Raw genomic sequence first — 17,484 nt, 5'->3', positions numbered from 1 at the left:
CTCCAGACCGACCCAGCCAAACGAAGCAGGGGTAATAATCCAGAGACATTAGGTTTATCTATTTCTAAAAAGCCCAACAAGCAGTTGGTCCCTGCAGCATGGGTCAAATGGCTCTCCGAGTTAGGTAGATAATTATTGGGCATCCATTTACTCAAGGCTCTGATCTTCCCAGCCAAATAATATAAGAAGAAATCCGGCAGCGCCGCTCCCCCCCTCAGTCTAGACCTATGTAAGATGGACAGTTTCAGTTTGGGTCTCATCTTTCCCCATATAATAGGAAATCGTTTCTTGTACGATCTGCTGAAACAAGGAAGTATTGCAGGTTCAAGCCCTCTAGGGGCTCTAATAAATAGCTTTTATTAATATTTAAATATGGGAATAAAACAATCGAACTAAAAAAGTAAGTTTGAAGCACCCTACTTTTCCCCCTTTAAAAATACATAAATGATAAAATTATTTATCCTATATGATAAACACTGCAAAGAAAAAAAATCGTCTCCAGAATTGCTCTTTTCTTCGTCTGTACTCCTACCCTAAAAAAATGCAATACAAGTGATGGAAACGTCATATGACCCTACAAGAATACCAATAAAAACTACAACTACTATATTGATGATGGCAAAATGTATTTATTTTACATGTTTCAGAATGTTTGTGAAACAATGGAAATGAATAGTGTTTAATTCCAGCCGAGTGAAATTTGGCCCCAAAATCCAAATTGAATCCGCCCCAAGGAGGCGTTTATTATGCTCTGACTTCTCTCCAGAGCACAAGGCCGAAGATTGGAGGGGATGAGTTAAAAAACGGATCTGCCTGTTGGTTTTGTCTTCTGTTGCCATGTTGTCATTGTTATTTTTTTAACCCCTTCTTGATTTTCTAAAGAATCCAGCTTAGTGGCAAATTGAATCCCCAAAATATTAAATTCTGCTTTCGGTAATCCAAAACTTTTTGTTAATTTGTTTCAAATCGTTTCACTCATCTCTAGTAAATACTTTAATTGCATAAATTTACAACGTAACGGACTGCGTATAGATGGCGTAATCTCATCCGTTGTGAGACACTTTTATGTATACAATTTGTAGGTTGCAAATCTGGGACATGTTTATCTGATTCCATATATCCAGGCATTTTATCACTCCAGTCGTGCCTAGATTTGTACCTAACATTCATTTCTTTCATTTGCTGCCAGGAAAATGACTTTCGGTACAGTGAGTGACCTAGGCCAGTTTATCAGAGAGTCAGAGCCGGAGCCAGATGTGAAGAAATCAAAAGGTGAATATCTCCATTCTATGAAAATAAAATATATATATATATATATATATATATATATATATATATATATATATATATATATATATATATATATATATATATATATATAGAGAGAGAGAGAGATATATGGATATATTGTGTTTATTTCCACTTAGGATCAATGTTCTCACAAGCTATGAAGAAATGGGTCCAGGGCAGCACAGATGAGGTAGATATCTCCACACTTGATACTGTTCCCTTGTGAGGATTTGCTTTTATCCGGTTTGTATATTTATAGATTTCTCATTTATGATTATTTTTTTGCTTTTCTATTTTTTACAACTTCTGAATCGCTTGGGAAAATTTTGACTCGTTTTATAACATCTTCTACAAGAGTTTTTTTTTTTTTTTTTTAGTTATTTTATTTGTGGTTTTCCAAAATGGCAAGTTATTCCCTATTCTATGGATAAATTGCCCATCACTAAGGGTCCGGCTGTTGGGATCTCCAGTTATCCCAAAAATGGGGCTGTGCGACCTGAAAACAAGGCTCTGCAAAGTGCAGTTTGAATGGAGCCCCGTTGCACGCGCACAACCTCGTTGGGACTGCTGGAGCAGCGCTCGGCTCTTGTTGGCAGTCAGATTGACAATGAATGGAGCAGAGATCAAGTATTTGAACCTCGGCCCCATTCAAGCCGCGTTCTGCAGTGTCCACTTTTCAGGTTACATAGCTCCATTCTCAAGATGGCTGAGTTTCCCAGCGGTCGGACCCCTAATGATCAGCTAGCTATTAGGGGGAAAAAACTCTTAATTTGTGAGATGCCAATTTTTAATACCAATGGCAAATAAGACTATGTAGTTTTATATTTCTCTAAAGTTTTTATCTGGCATCAGAATTTGTACCTATAAAAAAAGATACAAAAATGCTGCATAGAAACTTAGAATGTCCGCACGGAATGGGAGTGCTGTGGATTCTTGTTGTGGGGGGTATTCTCCCCTTCCATAGTAAGAGGAGGATATGCACAGCAAAATTAATTTGTTATAAATGTGGATTTTGCAGCAAATTTCAAACAGATTTGTGCGCTCCCACATGAGCGTACTCTTGCAGTGTATTTATTAGAGATATTGCAGTCTACAAAAATGATCTGTTACAAACTCCTCATTAGGCTCAAGAGGAAATGGCTTGGAAGATAGCAAAGATGATTGTCAATGATGTCATGCAGCAGGCGCAGTGGAATCCTCCACAAGAATCACCTACTAAGGTCAGTGTGCCCTTGGGGTCACGGGTGTGCCCTTATGTGTCGCACCATATAGAGGTTGTCAAATGTCATAAATGTCAAAATAAATCCCCACTCCAAAAACAAAACATTGTCTGAGTTGCTTTTTTTCATCAGTTCAAAACCACTTGGAATTTAATTTCCCATTTTTCAGTCCATTGTGTACTAAAAGTTATGACGTCCTTTAAATCTGGTGGAAATATAAAAATAGTTATGTTTCTCGGAAAAAGAGGAGGAAAAATCAAAAACTCAGAAATAACCGTTTATTATAAAAAAATATATATGTTTTAATTGAAAAGCTATAATTTAATTTTTTTTTGTAGTTTTAATAACAAATAGTTTTACAGTGCATTTTACCTAATTGTGTATTTCCCTGCGTTTTCCACTAGGTATAAGACCGGTGACTCCCGCCATCACACAGCTTTCTGTCTAAAATGACACTGGATCGCCTTTTGCACTTATGGATGCTGTGTTTGGGCAACTGTGCCGCACGGTCTAAAGCAATTACAGTCTGAGTGGCAGAATGAAAGCCTTTCAGAAATAGAAAAAAGACAAAAGGATTTTTTTTTTAAAATAATTTCCAGTCCCATTATAATATCTACTGAAGACGTGAGCGGGGCACTTGCTAAGGTGACAATGAAGGTGAAACGCATATGAAGTGTGACCACAGGCTCTGCCAGGATCAGAGATGCTGCACTCGCCTGATACAGAAGCTACAATTCAGGACATTTCTAGTAACTTTCCTTCCACCTACCCTGGAAATATACCGTAATTTGATTTTGGAAACCATGAGTGAGGTGTTTCTGTAGAAAGCAGATGGCCTGAGGCGTCCAGTCACAAGTCAGTCGAGGAACATTCATGATCACTTTTATCAATATTATTTTCTTTCCTTTGATGCTGTAAATCTGTTTTTTTTTATTCCTTTATCCAATGAGATTATATCTCATGACAAAGGACCCAAAACGTCATTAAAGCTGTAGGCCCGGCCATAGATCTTGTTTCTACATGTATCCAAATTGTACATTTACCCAGACATACCAGCAGATTTTACTGCAGCGTCAGTTTCTCTTCTGTTACTTTTTTATGTAGAGTTTAGCTTCCTTTTGCATTTTCTAGGTCGGCAATGCATGTTGGGGTTCAGAGCTTGAGATCCCTGGCCTTTGTTTCATCCACATGCACTTCAACCACTTTCCTATAAATATTCAGTATCCTGTTTTTCAAAATGAAAAAAAAAAAACCGCTTAATCCTGCTGACGCTACAGGCCATCTATGAGGAGAACGTGTGTCCCTATGACATCACATTTTGCCTTTTGTAGCTCTGAGATTCACAATTGACATCGACCAGTGGGGCTCATACATGAATAGTTATTGCACCAGAAAAAATGTATGAAATGTCTGCCACCTAATGAATTGTGACATTTCACAATGTTGTCTAGAAATTGTGTAGGATTAATAATAAGAAAAACCAAAGGACGAAGTATATAATTACTTTAGCACTTTAATGAATGCCAACATGCTGGACCATTTTCATGGGGTCTATCACAGCTTCCCATTACCATCAAGACAGGCTGCATTTAAGGTGTGGAATGTCCCACCGCTTATATTCTGGAATGAAAGAGGTTGTCTCCAGGAGCTCGCCGGTCCCCAGCTTACGGGTTGCCAATGAGAGGTGATTGACCGCCGGCCCGCACTTCACTTTCTCAGCTTTGATTCTGCAGCATTGGAGGAGTGCAGGAGCAGTGAGCTGAAGCTTTGACTTTTCAGCATTGGAGGAGTGCAGGAGCAGTGAGCTGATCAGATCCTGCCCGAACGTTCCATTCTCAGCTTTGACTTTTCAGCATTGGAGGAGTGCAGGAGCAGTGAGCTGGTCAGATCCTGACAATTTCAGGGTTAACCCTATAGCAAAGAGCTTGTAAGTGCTATACTCCTTACCTAGCAAACAATTCACCTCTCATGGACCCCAAAGGTGGCTGGTAGCCTTGTCAATTTCTTTGCTCTTGAGAATGGGAGAAGGGTTTTTTTCCCTATTCCCCTTCATATACATTACAATTCACTGCAAAGCTAATAAGGATGGCAGATTTTTTTCAGTAAAAGTTTAATTCATTATTAAATTCATGCTGTCAGAAAGTGGAAGCGTTTTTGGTAATCTGTGTGAACACGTTGCAGATTTTTCCACAGCATCATCCGCAGGTCAAAATGCGTGCGTTTTACCTGCGGATTTACGGCGGATTTAGTGCGGCTTTGGGCTGCGTTTTTACACCTGCGGATTCCTAGAATGGAATAAGTGTAAAAACGCTGCGGAATCCGCACAAAGAATTGACATGCTGCTGAAAATAAACCGCTGCGTTTCCATGCGGAATTTTCCGCAGCATGTGCATAGTGGTTTTTGTTTTCCATAGGATAACATGGTATTGTACATCCTCTTGAAAACTGCTGCGGATCTGCAGATGAATCCACAACGTGTGCACATACCCTAACTGTTGGGATCACGCACAGTAACTGACACACATCCGCTGCAAAAACTGCAAATCTTTCATACGGATTTTGATGCAGAATTGACTCTTCAGCGGGTGACTTGCACAATGTGCAATTTTTGCAGCAGATTTGTGGCTTAAACTGATGGTACGTGTGAATTCACCCCAACGATATTAAAGGTTAGGCCTCATTTCTTCAATATTGTGATAATGTCTGGAAATCTGATCCTTGTACTATAGAGATGTTGGGTAAGGGGGGGGAAACAATATGGAAAGTTTATTTTCTGCAGTGAGGAACTGATATCTATGCTGCAATTTCTTTCTGGGACACAAGTGCAAGTCCGTTGTCTAGAAGAGCCCCTGGATCTCATGGTGATGCTGCATCTTGGCATGTGGTTGCCGCGGAACAGTGATCTTTTGGACCTAGGTTTTGAGATCCTTGGACGTACAATTATTTAACATGGATCCGTCACTGATTCTGATGGGATGGTGTCCAACACAATACTGTTTCGGGGCAGTACCAACGCTCCTAATACCACACTCCGTTACACTGCTGTGCTTTTAGTAGTGAGAATATTCCCTCTGTAAAGCAATTTGGGAAGTTTGATTCTTGTTTGTATGTTTTTATATGTTTTCCTTTTGTTTTTCCTTTCCCATTACAATGTAAATCATTTTATGTTGCGTTTCCAGCCATGGGAATGACATTGATTGAGCAGCACCAGTTAAGATTACCCTGTGTATTTTCTGGTAATATACAAAAGAAGGCTGTGTATAGCGTTTTTGGTACTATGTACCTCTTCCATGACCTTCTCATACCCAAGTATTCCTGTACTTAATCACTCATCTATTTAAATGTGTTAAATTGAGAATATATCAGAGAAATATTAAAAGTGTTGTCTATCCTTTTCATGGTGTATGATCTTTAATTCCTGAGCTGGTCATAAAATGAAATGTACAGATTACGTATAGAGGTGTCATAATTATCAAAGTGGCTATGGACAAGCATGCTGAAACTAGGAATTATGTGCAAAATAATAGCAGTCTAACATCACGGATGTGATTAATTACTGGTTTTGGCAGAGAAGACGATAAATATGAGAAAAAATTAATGACTAGGTATAGGTGAGTAATGGGCAAACCAATAAGATGAACAGTCATGACATGCGCTCTGCTAAATGGGTGTAATTGACTCATTTAATGAAAGGGGGTGTTCTAATTTAATAGTGTTGAGTTTGATTAGTGACGTCATTCATTCTGTGAGTTCCAGTCCTCTTCCTCTCTAAAAAGACAATCTGCATATTTAATTTTCCATTGGAGCATTGCAAGACTTAAGTTTCCTCATCTTGGCATGCCAGGCTTGACTTGTCAGTCTCCACAAGGAGAAACGTTACCCCAGTCAGACACCTCTCACCCAGTCAGTGCAAGGTGAGATCTGGTTTGGCTTTTATCCTAAGTCACATTGCAAGGCTCATTAAAGGGTCGATATTGAGTTTTACGATTGCTACTTCCAGACGGTGGCGCTAGAGTTCTAGTCCTCTTCCTTTGTGAAGAGACAATTTGTATATCATTTTGTGAGGAAACTGGTGACAAGGAAGGCAACAAATGTTATATTTGCTGGTTTTAGCCCTTGCTCAGTTAGTAAAGTGGGGTTTTTCCCAGACATTGTACCAAAGGGGAAAGAACTTTTGATCAAGAAGTTGATTGGTGATGGGAAAACGTATAAAAAAGTGCAGAAAATAATTGGCTGCTCAGCTAAAAAGATTTCCAATGCTTTAAAATGGCAAACAAAACCCAAATCGTGGTAGGAAAAGAAATGATACCATACACATAGATCATAGAATCACAAGACTGCCAAAGAAGCATCCAGTGTGATCAAAGAAAGACAGCAGATACCTGTGAGTCCTGCAACCATCAGAAGATGCCTACGTGAAGCCAAACTATTTGCTAGAAACCCTCATAAAGTACCATGGCTGGAAAAAAAAAGAAACCAAGATGTGTGGTGAAAAGCTAAGTTTGCCAAAGACCACGTTATCTGGCCTAAAGAGAAGTGGCGCAACTTTCTAGACAGAGGAGAAAAAGATTGTTCTTATTGCGTCTAAAGGCCACAGTTTGTAAGACGAGCCATAAACACTGAATTCAAGCCACAATATACTGTGAAGACTGTAAAACATGGAGGTGCAAGTATAATGGTTTGTGGATGTTTGTCATACTATGGAGTTTGGCCCATTTATCACATGGTGCATTTATGGGTAGGTAGGATCCTACTGCAATTAAAACCACCACAGGCTGGTGGGTGGAGCGCTCGGTCAGAGAGTCAATATACGTATAAAAGACTGACCAAACGCTCCTCCCACCTGCCTTTGGCAGCTTTAATGGCAGCAGGCTACCCATAAAGACAGGTTTCAGCCTAGGAGAGGATTCACATTAGGCTACTTTCAGACTTCAGATTTTTAAATCCGGCGGACTGCGGCGAAAAGTTGTCAAACCTGATCCGGTAGAAGCCGCAGCCCGCCGGATTATCTGTTTTTGCCGGATACGGTGCAGGAGAGGGAGAAAGAGTCTTCGCGCATGCTCTCTGCAAAAAAGCGGTCCGGCGCTGTCAAAAAACGTTGCATGCAACGTTTTTTTTTTTGCAGACGCCGGACAGGCATTTTTTGCCGTTTCCGTCAAAAGCCGGACACGCCGCATGACCATCAGGCGCAATGCGGCGATAATGTAAGTCTGTGGGGGGAAAAAAGCCGGATTCGGTGGCAACAGGCGCCGGATGCGGTTTTTACATTTTTCGCCGCATCGCGCCTGATGCTTCAAAACGGAAATCTGAAAGTAGCCTTAGATAGGTTCCCAACAACAAGAATTGCCTTGTTGCGGCAGCTGGGCATACATGAATTGGCCAAATTATGTGCTAAGTATCTCCATTTTTTTCTTATTTAGAGCAGTAATGCAATTCAAATGTCATATATTTCATGTTTAGACGCTATAGCGCTACAGCGCGCAAACCTGTCATGTGTGGAGATGGCGACTCTTCGTTCGAACCGGCGCACACTTCTCTGGAAGTGACAGTCAGTCTTTTGTTGTTTATACATACAATAAAGGTCACATATCTTGTTCTGTTTTCATTTACCTCCCCCACCTTCAAACCTTTTTTTTTTATCTTTACATTTTTGGTGTACTTACTTTTAGGTCACTTATTTTGCCAAAGACATCCTGCAATGAGTAGGCTTATGTTTTTTATTTCCGTAGCACAAACCAATTAACAGTGTGCAGGACACAAGGATAAAAGACATACAGGACTTTTATGCATTTCTTTAATTTAATAAACTATTTGTAAAAAATAAAAGTGCAGTGGAAGGAGAGAGGACATGCACTCTGTCCCTAGCTTCAATCCATTCTCTTGCCTTACCTGTTACCCCATTTCCTACGTATTTATCACATTCGGTCACTCACCAATGTGTATGGGTCTTGACATGCACTTGTATATTCACCTTTATGCCTTGATCTCTTTCTTACAGTCCTTATGTAACACTGGTATACAGGGATTTTGACGCCAATATTAAGTTTCTGGCGATGACTAAGAATATGACTTCAGTTTTGCCAGACTGGCTCCAGTTTCTGAGCTATTTAATAGTTAATGAATTAATTACAGTAGAATTCTGGCTTCAAAAATGCACTTTTATAGCAGCATAAGTCTTCAAAATTGGAATTCAAAATAATCATTATATATGATATTTCATTACCTAAGACACTGTAAGGCCATGTTCACAGGCTGCGTTTTTGCTGCATTTTTTAAGTGCAAATTTTAAGCTGCATTTTACAGAACCAGCAAAAGCTGTGACAGTTCACAAATCTCACGCACGCACTTTTTTTTTCCTGATTTTGCTGGGTTTTTGCAAACTGCAGCATTTCACTTCTTTCAGTGTTTTTTCACACATAGAAAGCAATGAGTAGGTACAAAAACGCAGCAAAAATCCAGGTATCAGGTCTTGATGCAAAAACTTTATATAGGGAACCTGTCACCTCATTTTTCAGCTATAAGATATGGCCACACGGGGCTTACCTACACTATTCTAGAATGCTGTAGATAAGCCCCGATCCGACCTGAAAGAGAAGAAAAACAAGTTTTATAATACTCACCCGGGGGGCGGTCCGGTCCGATGGGTGTCGCAGGTCCGGGTCAGGTGCCTCTCATCTTCATACGATGTCATCTTCAGAGCCGAGTACAGCAGTGTGTAGGCGCCGGAAAAGGTCAGAGAGGCCCTGCACACTGCAGTACACCTGCGCAGGAGCCGCTACACAAAGCAAGGAAGATGGCGACATCGTATGAAGATGGGAGGGCCGGACCGGACCGTCCCCGGGTGTATATAATAAAACTTGTTTTTCTTTCAGGTCGGATCGGGGGCTTATCTACAGCATTATAGAGTAGATAAGCTCGGAAAGGCGGTGGCCGCAGCTTATAGGTGAAAAAGGAGGTGACAGGTTCCCTTTAAGGAAGTTGCATCGTGATTTTTTTATTTTTTTTTGGTGGGGGGGGCAATAAACTTTATTGGCATGCTCAAGAGAACACAAAAACGCAGCAAAACCTGCTCTTCTGTAAGAAGCTTCTTTCCTGCCAAGAGAGCTGGATTTGTCTGCAAAAAAAAAAAAAAAAAAATGCCGCAAAAATGCAACGTGTGAACACAGCCTTAAACCGTAAATGACTAAAAGCTTATTGCACTTGTTATCGCAATCACACACGAGTCGCATTGGGGGAATGCATTACTTTCTCGGATGAATTATCTCAAAAAGTAGAACCAGTTCAGAAAAGTGATGGGATTTTTTAAATTCAGCACCCCTCAGAATCCCCTAAATCCATTCACCAACCCTCGGGCACCTGACAGTTTATGCTGTAGACCTGTGTACTTGCAGATTTGCCATATCTCTAATTCTACTATCTGATGGTCGCTGCCCCTCCACACGCTGCCTCTGTGCTCCTTATGTTACATCTCTCTGGTATTTAGAAAATGATTTTTTTTTTTGGGATTTCCTCATTAGTTGGTCCCACGGCTCCGTTATCTTGGAGGATTTATATCTTTTACCTGTTGCTATGGGAAATATCGTTAGATTTGTCTTTTTTTCCATAGAGAATTAAAAAAAAAAAGAATGAAAAACCCATGTGTAAAATAAAAATTCTAAAAACACAAAATTCAGGATTTTTAAAAAAACAAAACAATGTCTTGAGCTTTAGTCACACAAAGCAGTTTTGTTGCAGTTTTTTTTTTTTTTTTTAAACTTATAGAATTTGGGGATGAAATAATAAGTCAGTCCTGAAGGTCTAAAATTCACTGGTCCTTGGGTCGGAGAGTGAAAATCTTCCGCAGGTCACAGCTAGTGGGAGTATTATCCCCTACCTGACATCCGACGTACTATCCCGTCCACGGTACCCGGGCCCCTATGACCGGGGACGGGATAGTACGTCTAAGCGATCAGCGGCGCTTACGGGGTGAGCGCTGCTGATCGTAGCCGGATGTCAGCTGATTATCACAGCTGACACCTGGCACTATGTGTCAAGGGCAGTCACGGACCGCCCCCGACACGTTAACCCCTGGCACACTGCGATCAAACACGATCGCAGTGTACCGGGGGTTTAGGGAAGCATCGGCAGGGAGGGGGCTCCCGCCGTGCTTCCCTGAGACCCCCGCAGCAGCACAATGTGCAGCGCTGCTCTGGGGGCCTCCTTCCCTGCAGGTCCCCGGATCTAATATGGCAGCGGGGACCTTAGGGGGCCTGCAGGGAGCCGGCTTCTTCACTGCCTGCAAAGCGCAGACATGAGGAAGCCTTCTGCACTGCCTGTGACAGATCGCTGATCTGTCAACGATCTGTGATGTGACAGAACAGCGATCTGTCACATGACAGTGATGTCCCCCCTGGGACAATGTAATAAAGTTAAAAAGTGTAAAAATAATTTATAAAAAATCACTAAATTAAAAAAAATATTCCCTAATTCATTTTTTGGAAATGAAATTTTTGAAACGCTGGTTTTTGTTCATTCTGCGTCCCAAAAATCGGAATAAAAAGCGATCAAAAGATGTCACGTGCCCGAAAATGATACCAATAAAAATGTCAACTCGTCCCGCAAAAAATAAGATCTCACATGACTCAGTGGGTCAAAATATGGAAAAATTATAGCCTCAATATGTGGTGATGCAAAAACTAGTTTTACAATAAAAAGCGTCTTTTACCGTGTGACAGCTGCCAAATATAAAACTCGCCATAAATAGTAAATCAAACCCCCCGTTATCACCCCCTTAGTTAGGGAAAATAATAAAAATAAAAAAAAAAGGATTTCCTTTTTCTCATTAGGGTTAGGGCTGAGATTAGGGTTAGGGGTGTATTGGGTTTAGGGTTGGAGTTAGAATTGGGGGTTTCCACTGTTTGGGCACATCAGGGGCTCTCCAAATGCAACATGGCGTCTGATCTCAATTCCAACCAATTCTGCGTTGAAAAAGTCAAATGGTGCTCCTTCCCTTCCAAGCTCTGCCATGCGCCCAAACAGTGGTTTACCCCCATATATGGGGTATCAGCCTACTCAGGACAAATTGCAAAACAACTTTTGGGGTCCTATTTCTCCTGTTACCCTTAGGAAAATAAAAAATTGGGGGCAAAAATATCATTTTTGTGGAAAAAAAAAGTTTGTTTTTTTTTATTTTCACGCCCGGGCGTTATAAACTTCTGTGAAGCACGTGGGGGTTCAAAGTTCTCACCACACATCTAGATAAGTTCCTTGTGGGGTCTAGTTTCCAAATTCGTGTCATTTGTGGTGGGTTTCCACTGTTTTGGTACATCAGGGGTTTTCCAAACGCGACATGATGTCCGATCTCAATTCCAGCCATAAAAGTCAAACGGCGCTCCTTCCCTTCTGAGCTCTGCCATGCGCCCAAATAGTGGTTCCCCCCCACATATCAGGTATCGGCGTACTCAGGAGAAATTGCACAATAACTTTTCCAGTCCAATTTCTCCTGTTACCCTTGGTAAAATAAAAAAAAATTGGACCTGAAGTATTTTTTTTGTAAAAAAAAAGTTAAATGTTTATTTTTTTTTTAAAATATTCAAAAAATTCCTGTGACGCACCTGAAGGGTTAATAAGCTTCTTGACTGTGGTTTTGAGCACCTTAAGGGGTGCAATCGCTGGTCAACTTTTAACCCTTATAACTTCCTAATAAAAATTTAGGTTCCAAAATTGTGCTGATGTAAAGTAAACATGTGGGAAATGTTACTTATTAAGTTTTTTGTGCGCCGTATCTCTGTGATTTAAGGGCATAAAAATTCAAAGTTGGAAAATTTTCAAAATTTTTGCCAAAATTCTGTTTTTTTCACAAATAAACGCAAGTTATATGAATGAAGTTTTACCACTAACATGAAGTACAATATGTCACGAGAAAACAATGTCAGAATCACTGGGATCCATGGAAGCGTTCCAGAGTTATGACCTCATAAAGGGACAGTGGTCAGAATTGTAAAAATTGGCCGGTTATGAACGTGCAAACCACCCTTGGGGGTTAATCCCCCCCTTTCCACGAGCATTCCCGGCAGAGGACACCTGCGTCTGTTCGCTCCCAGCCCTGTGTGGAGCCGCCGGCATCACTCGTCTCAGCCTTTACCATCACATTACAGGAGACAGGTCACACACACTGAGCTCGGCTTTGTTAATTGTTTTCTATTTCCATGCCAATAAAGCTTTGACAAAAAAAAAACAACCTCCTGCGGGCATGTTCTATCTCCTGAACGTGTTTGTGCCTCCTGCTATGCAGACTGGCGCCACCTAGCGGCTCCGTGCAGTAAGGGCAGGCTATCCAGCGTGCTGTTCCCGGAGGAGTGTTGGGCCCCTCAGTCCGTGGCACAGCGGTACGGGACTGGTCACATGACGCTCCCGGAGCCTGACAGACAGGTGACATCACGTTCAGCCTTCTGTGTGCGACATTAGGAAGTAGCTGTCAGTCCTAAACTTGGGCAGCCGGTAACGAGGGGCGTAACTGCTGGGGCTGCGGACCACCAGGGGCCACAGCACGTGTGTGTATGACTATCAGCCAATGAGTCGGAAATTATTGGTGGTACAGGACGGGTTAACTGCCAGAGAAAGGGGGCGGGGCGCAGAGAACGCTCTCTTAGCAGTGACAGGGGGCGGGGCCTATAGAACGCTCTCTTAGCAGTGACGGGGCGGGGCCTATAGAACGCTCTCTTAGCAGTGACAGGGGGCGGGGCGTATAGAACGCTCTATTAACAGTGACAGGGGGCGGGGCCTATAGAGTGCTCTCTTACCAGTGACGGGGGGCGGGGGTATAGAACGCTCTCTTACCAGTGACAGGGGGCGGGGCGTATAGAGTGCTCTCTTACCAGTGACAGGGGGCGGGGGTATAGAACGCTCTCTTAGCAGTGACAGGGGGCGGGGCGTATAGAGTGCTCTCTTACCACTGACAGGGGGCGGGGGTATAGAACGCTCTCTTAGCAGTGACAGGGGGCGGGACGTATAGAGTGCTCTCTTACCAGTGACAGGGGGCGGGGCCTATAGAACGCTCTATTAACAGTGACAGGGGGCGGGGCCTATAGAACGCTCTCTTAGCAGTGACAGGGGGCGGGACGTATAGAGTGCTCTCTTACCAGTGACGGGGGGGCGGGGGTATAGAACGCTCTCTTACCAGTGACAGGGGGCGGGGCGTATAGAGTGCTCTCTTACCAGTGACAGGGGGCGGGGGTATAGAACGCTCTCTTAGCAGTGACAGGGGGCGGGGCGTATAGAGTGCTCTCTTACCACTGACAGGGGGTGGGGGTATAGAACGCTCTCTTAGCAGTGACAGGGGGCGGGGCGTATAGAGTGCTCTCTTACCAGTGACAGGGGGCGGGGGTATAGAACGCTCTCTTAGCAGTGACAGGGGGCGGGGCGTATAGAGTGCTCTCTTACCACTGACAGGGGGCGGGGGTATAGAACGCTCTCTTAGCAGTGACAGGGGGCGGGACGTATAGAGTGCTCTCTTACCAGTGACAGGGGGCGGGGGTATAGAACGCTCTCTTAGCAGTGACAGGGGGCGGGGCGTATAGAGTGCTCTCTTACCACTGACAGGGGGTGGGGGTATAGAACGCCCTATTAGCAGTGACAGGGGGCGGGGCCTATAGAACGCTCTCTTACCAGTGACAGGGGGCGGGGCGTATAGAGTGCTTTCTTACCAGTGACAGGGGGCGGGGCGTATAGAGTGCTTTCTTACCAGTGACAGGGGGCGGGGGTATAGAACGCTCTCTCAGCAGTGACAGGGGGCGGGACGTATAGAGTGCTCTCTTACCAGTGACGGGGGGCGGGGGTATAGAACGCTCTCTTAGCAGTGACAGGGGGCGGGGCGTATAGAGTGCTCTCTTACCACTGACAGGGGGTGGGGGTATAGAACGCTCTCTTAGCAGTGACAGGGGGCGGGACGTATAGAGTGCTCTCTTACCAGTGACAGGGGGCGGGGGTATAGAACGCTCTCTTAGCAGTGACAGGGGGCGGGGCGTATAGAGTGCTCTCTTACCAGTGACAGGGGGCAGGGGTATAGAACGCTCTCTTAGCAGTGACAGGGGGCGGGGCGTATAGAGTGCTCTCTTACCACTGACAGGGGGTGGGGGTATAGAACGCTCTCTTAGCAGTGACAGGGGGCGGGACGTATAGAGTGCTCTCTTACCAGTGACAGGGGGCGGGGGTATAGAACGCTCTCTTAGCAGTGACAGGGGGCGGGGCGTATAGAGTGCTCTCTTACCACTGACAGGGGGTGGGGGTATAGAACGCTCTATTAGCAGTGACAGGGGGCGGGGCCTATAGAACGCTCTCTTACCAGTGACAGGGGGCGGGGCGTATAGAGTGCTTTCTTACCAGTGACAGGGGGCGGGGCGTATAGAGTGCTTTCTTACCAGTGACGGGGCGGGGCGTATAGAGTGCTCTCCAACCAGTGACAACTCTTCCTGAGGGTTTACTGTTACAGTCATACATTAGTGTGTAAATGGCCTCAGTCGCATTCCCTTAATCTGTCATCTGACAATCCAGAAAGTCCTTTATGTGGTTAGTAGATGGATACACCTAACATGCATACTTTTAATTGGACAGTTCCCAAAAAATACAAATACCCAGGCGTAGATTCCCCAAAAAAGGGAAATCCAAATGGGAAAGGTAGTCAAATAATCTACAGTGGCTCAGTGGTTAGCACTGCAGCCTTGCAGCACTGGAGTCCTGGGTTCAAATCCCACCAAGGACAACATCTGCAAGGAGTCTGTATGTTCTCCCTGTGTTTGTGCGGGTTTCCTCCGGGTTCTCCAGTTTCCTCCCACATTCCAAAAACATACTGATAGGGAATCTAGATTGTGAGTTCCAATGGGGACAGCGATGATGATGTCTGTAAAGTGCTGAGTAATACAATGACACTCTATTAATAAGTATAATATATATTATGTAATAGATATATCCATGAAATTCTCATGAGGAACCAAATGCCCAGTAGGATTAAAAAAAAGCCATAGATCTTTCATGGAATAGTTTGCTTGTGCAGTCAAAATGACATTAAATAAACAAAGCCTGGCACATGGGATTGTCAAAATTAGATATAAAAAACTTACACCTATAGTAAAAGATGAAAACCTTTAAGAATATTACCAAAGTGGACACCATACAATGTGGAACACCCATAACATGCGTTTTGCATCAGCCTCCTCAAAGAAACCCCTATCCCCTAAACTAGTACTACATGAATTGAGGACAGGTTCCCTTTCCCTTCTTTTGAATACTTTAGGTAGTTCATGATAAGGCACGTTTTAGTTTTTTAAGAGCTATAATTTTTTTTCTCATTTGGTTACTCAAACACTAGATGGAGGCCGGATGCTATCGCATCGGGAGGGCGGTAATGTCACGATGGGGGCAGGCTTTGCAGCGTTGAGAATCTCTCCCCCCATGTGCTCACCCACCTATCCACTCTCTCTTTCCTCATGTGCTGACTTCTCCCGTCTGTGCTCTCTTCTTTGACCTGTCAACCCTATGTGCTATCCCCCTTGTCTGCTGTCTCTCTCCTTCCTGTGCGGTGTTCTCCCCTCATGTGCTGTCCTGTTTGAGCTGTCTCCCCTCTGTGCTCTGTCTCTCTCACCCCTGTGTCTGACCGACCGTGTACAGAACATACCACAGCTCCTGGGCAGGGGAGGAAGCAATAGACAATACTGACATTACAGCAGGAGAGCGCAGAGGATACATTTTGTGAGGTAAAATATTGTTTCAAAACAGTCAGTGAAATATTTTACCTCACAAAATGAATCCTCTGTGATCCCCTGCTGTAGTGTCAGTGTTGTCTTTTGCTTCCTCCCCTGCCCAGGAGATGTGGTATGCTCCGTACACGGTCAGACACAGACAATTTTTAAAATGAACTTTTGTTTGTGGGAAAACCCCTTTAATGTGACCGGCTTCCTCTGCCTGTAGACACGTCGTGCATCTGCCGTCGGGATCAGCCGAACGATTCACTGAGCCTGCGTGGAATTCGTGCAGGCGCAGTGCGATGGTGTTCCACTGGTGGTATCGTTCAAGAGGCTGCGTAAGTGACAGTGTGAGTGAGAGAGTGTGTGTGTGGTACGCACGGCGTATAGAGTGTGGGCGTTGTGGTGCGACGGTGTTCCGCTGGTGGTACCGCGTAAGAGGTTGGTACCAGCAGCAGTTTCCATATTAAGACACCCATCACTTGGGTGTCCCAATATGGTGGTCGGTGAACTTCCTCCACTTTGAATTCTGGGATACGGTGACATCTGGACAGAACAGGAAATGAAAACATTACAAGGCAATTATATAAATAGATATTTTTGGCCTTTTTTTGTGATACGTGGGGCCTAATTTTAACTTCATTTCTATATTCTTAATTTTTATTAGATTGCTTATGTTTTTGGAAAATGTAAGGCTGGCTTCCCGCTCCTGCAGTTGCACAATCTCCGAGCAGCTGCTGACTTGGCAAAGAGTTTCTAAAATGTCAATGTTAGATATCGATCATCATGTCATTATTGGGCAGCCCACAAATAGTTAAATAGGGAGCCAGAAACAAGATATACCATGTGTGGTGTAGTGACCACTGTGTCCGCTAGGGGGCGCTGTGTGGGTGTCGCAGGACGAACGGATAGCCTTGTCCAGAGTGGTAACAGGGGCAGGGTGCTAAAGGATCGTTATGTATCTCAAGGTGGGTGACCTTGGGATGGAGGCTTGCGTATGTGCTGATCAGCAGAGCTGATCTTTCGTTCCAATGTGTCAGGGAGAAGTCTCCAGGTAGCTGGTGAGACTGGCGGACCAGTTACCTACAAACCCACCCAGGGGGTGTGTTTAACCCTTTCACGACCCATGACGCCTACGTAGGCGTCATGAAAAGTCGTGCCCAAACGATCCATGACGCCCCCGTAGGCGTCATGCTATAAATAGCGTTCCTGCGGGTCGGGTGACCGGGGTCATTGAAATGTCACCCGACCCGCAG

The 17,484-nt window shown here is 43.8% G+C and overlaps 2 protein-coding genes across 5 annotated transcripts in view; both read left to right on the top strand.

Moving 5' to 3' along the window:
• AKAP10 (A-kinase anchoring protein 10) overlaps positions 1 to 5,906 on the top strand; it is an 82,182-nt gene extending 76,276 nt beyond the window's left edge. The window contains exons 12-15 of the mRNA XM_073565280.1: positions 1,190 to 1,272; positions 1,428 to 1,480; positions 2,415 to 2,510; positions 2,915 to 5,906. Of these exons, the coding sequence (XP_073421381.1) occupies positions 1,190 to 1,272; positions 1,428 to 1,480; positions 2,415 to 2,510; positions 2,915 to 2,920 (238 nt within the window). The 3' untranslated portion in view covers positions 2,921 to 5,906. The remainder of the gene's footprint in view (positions 1 to 1,189; positions 1,273 to 1,427; positions 1,481 to 2,414; positions 2,511 to 2,914) is intronic.
• A 6,844-nt stretch (positions 5,907 to 12,750) lies between these two features.
• CTPS2 (CTP synthase 2) overlaps positions 12,751 to 17,484 on the top strand; it is a 249,215-nt gene continuing 244,481 nt past the window's right edge. For 2 of the 4 annotated variants that reach the window (XM_073565278.1, XM_073565276.1), the window contains exon 1: positions 12,755 to 12,920. The gene's annotated coding sequence lies outside the window, so the exon portion shown is untranslated. Of the gene's footprint in view, positions 12,921 to 17,484 lie in introns of all 4 variants that reach the window. The other 2 variants (XM_073565279.1, XM_073565277.1) reach the window with 2 other exon arrangements.

This window comes from Dendrobates tinctorius, unplaced genomic scaffold (assembly GCF_039654945.1).
Source record: "Dendrobates tinctorius isolate UK_male_01 unplaced genomic scaffold, ASM3965494v1 ptg000016l, whole genome shotgun sequence".
Lineage (NCBI taxonomy): Eukaryota > Metazoa > Chordata > Amphibia > Anura > Dendrobatidae > Dendrobates > Dendrobates tinctorius.
This window is presented reverse-complemented; position numbering and strand designations above follow the sequence as displayed.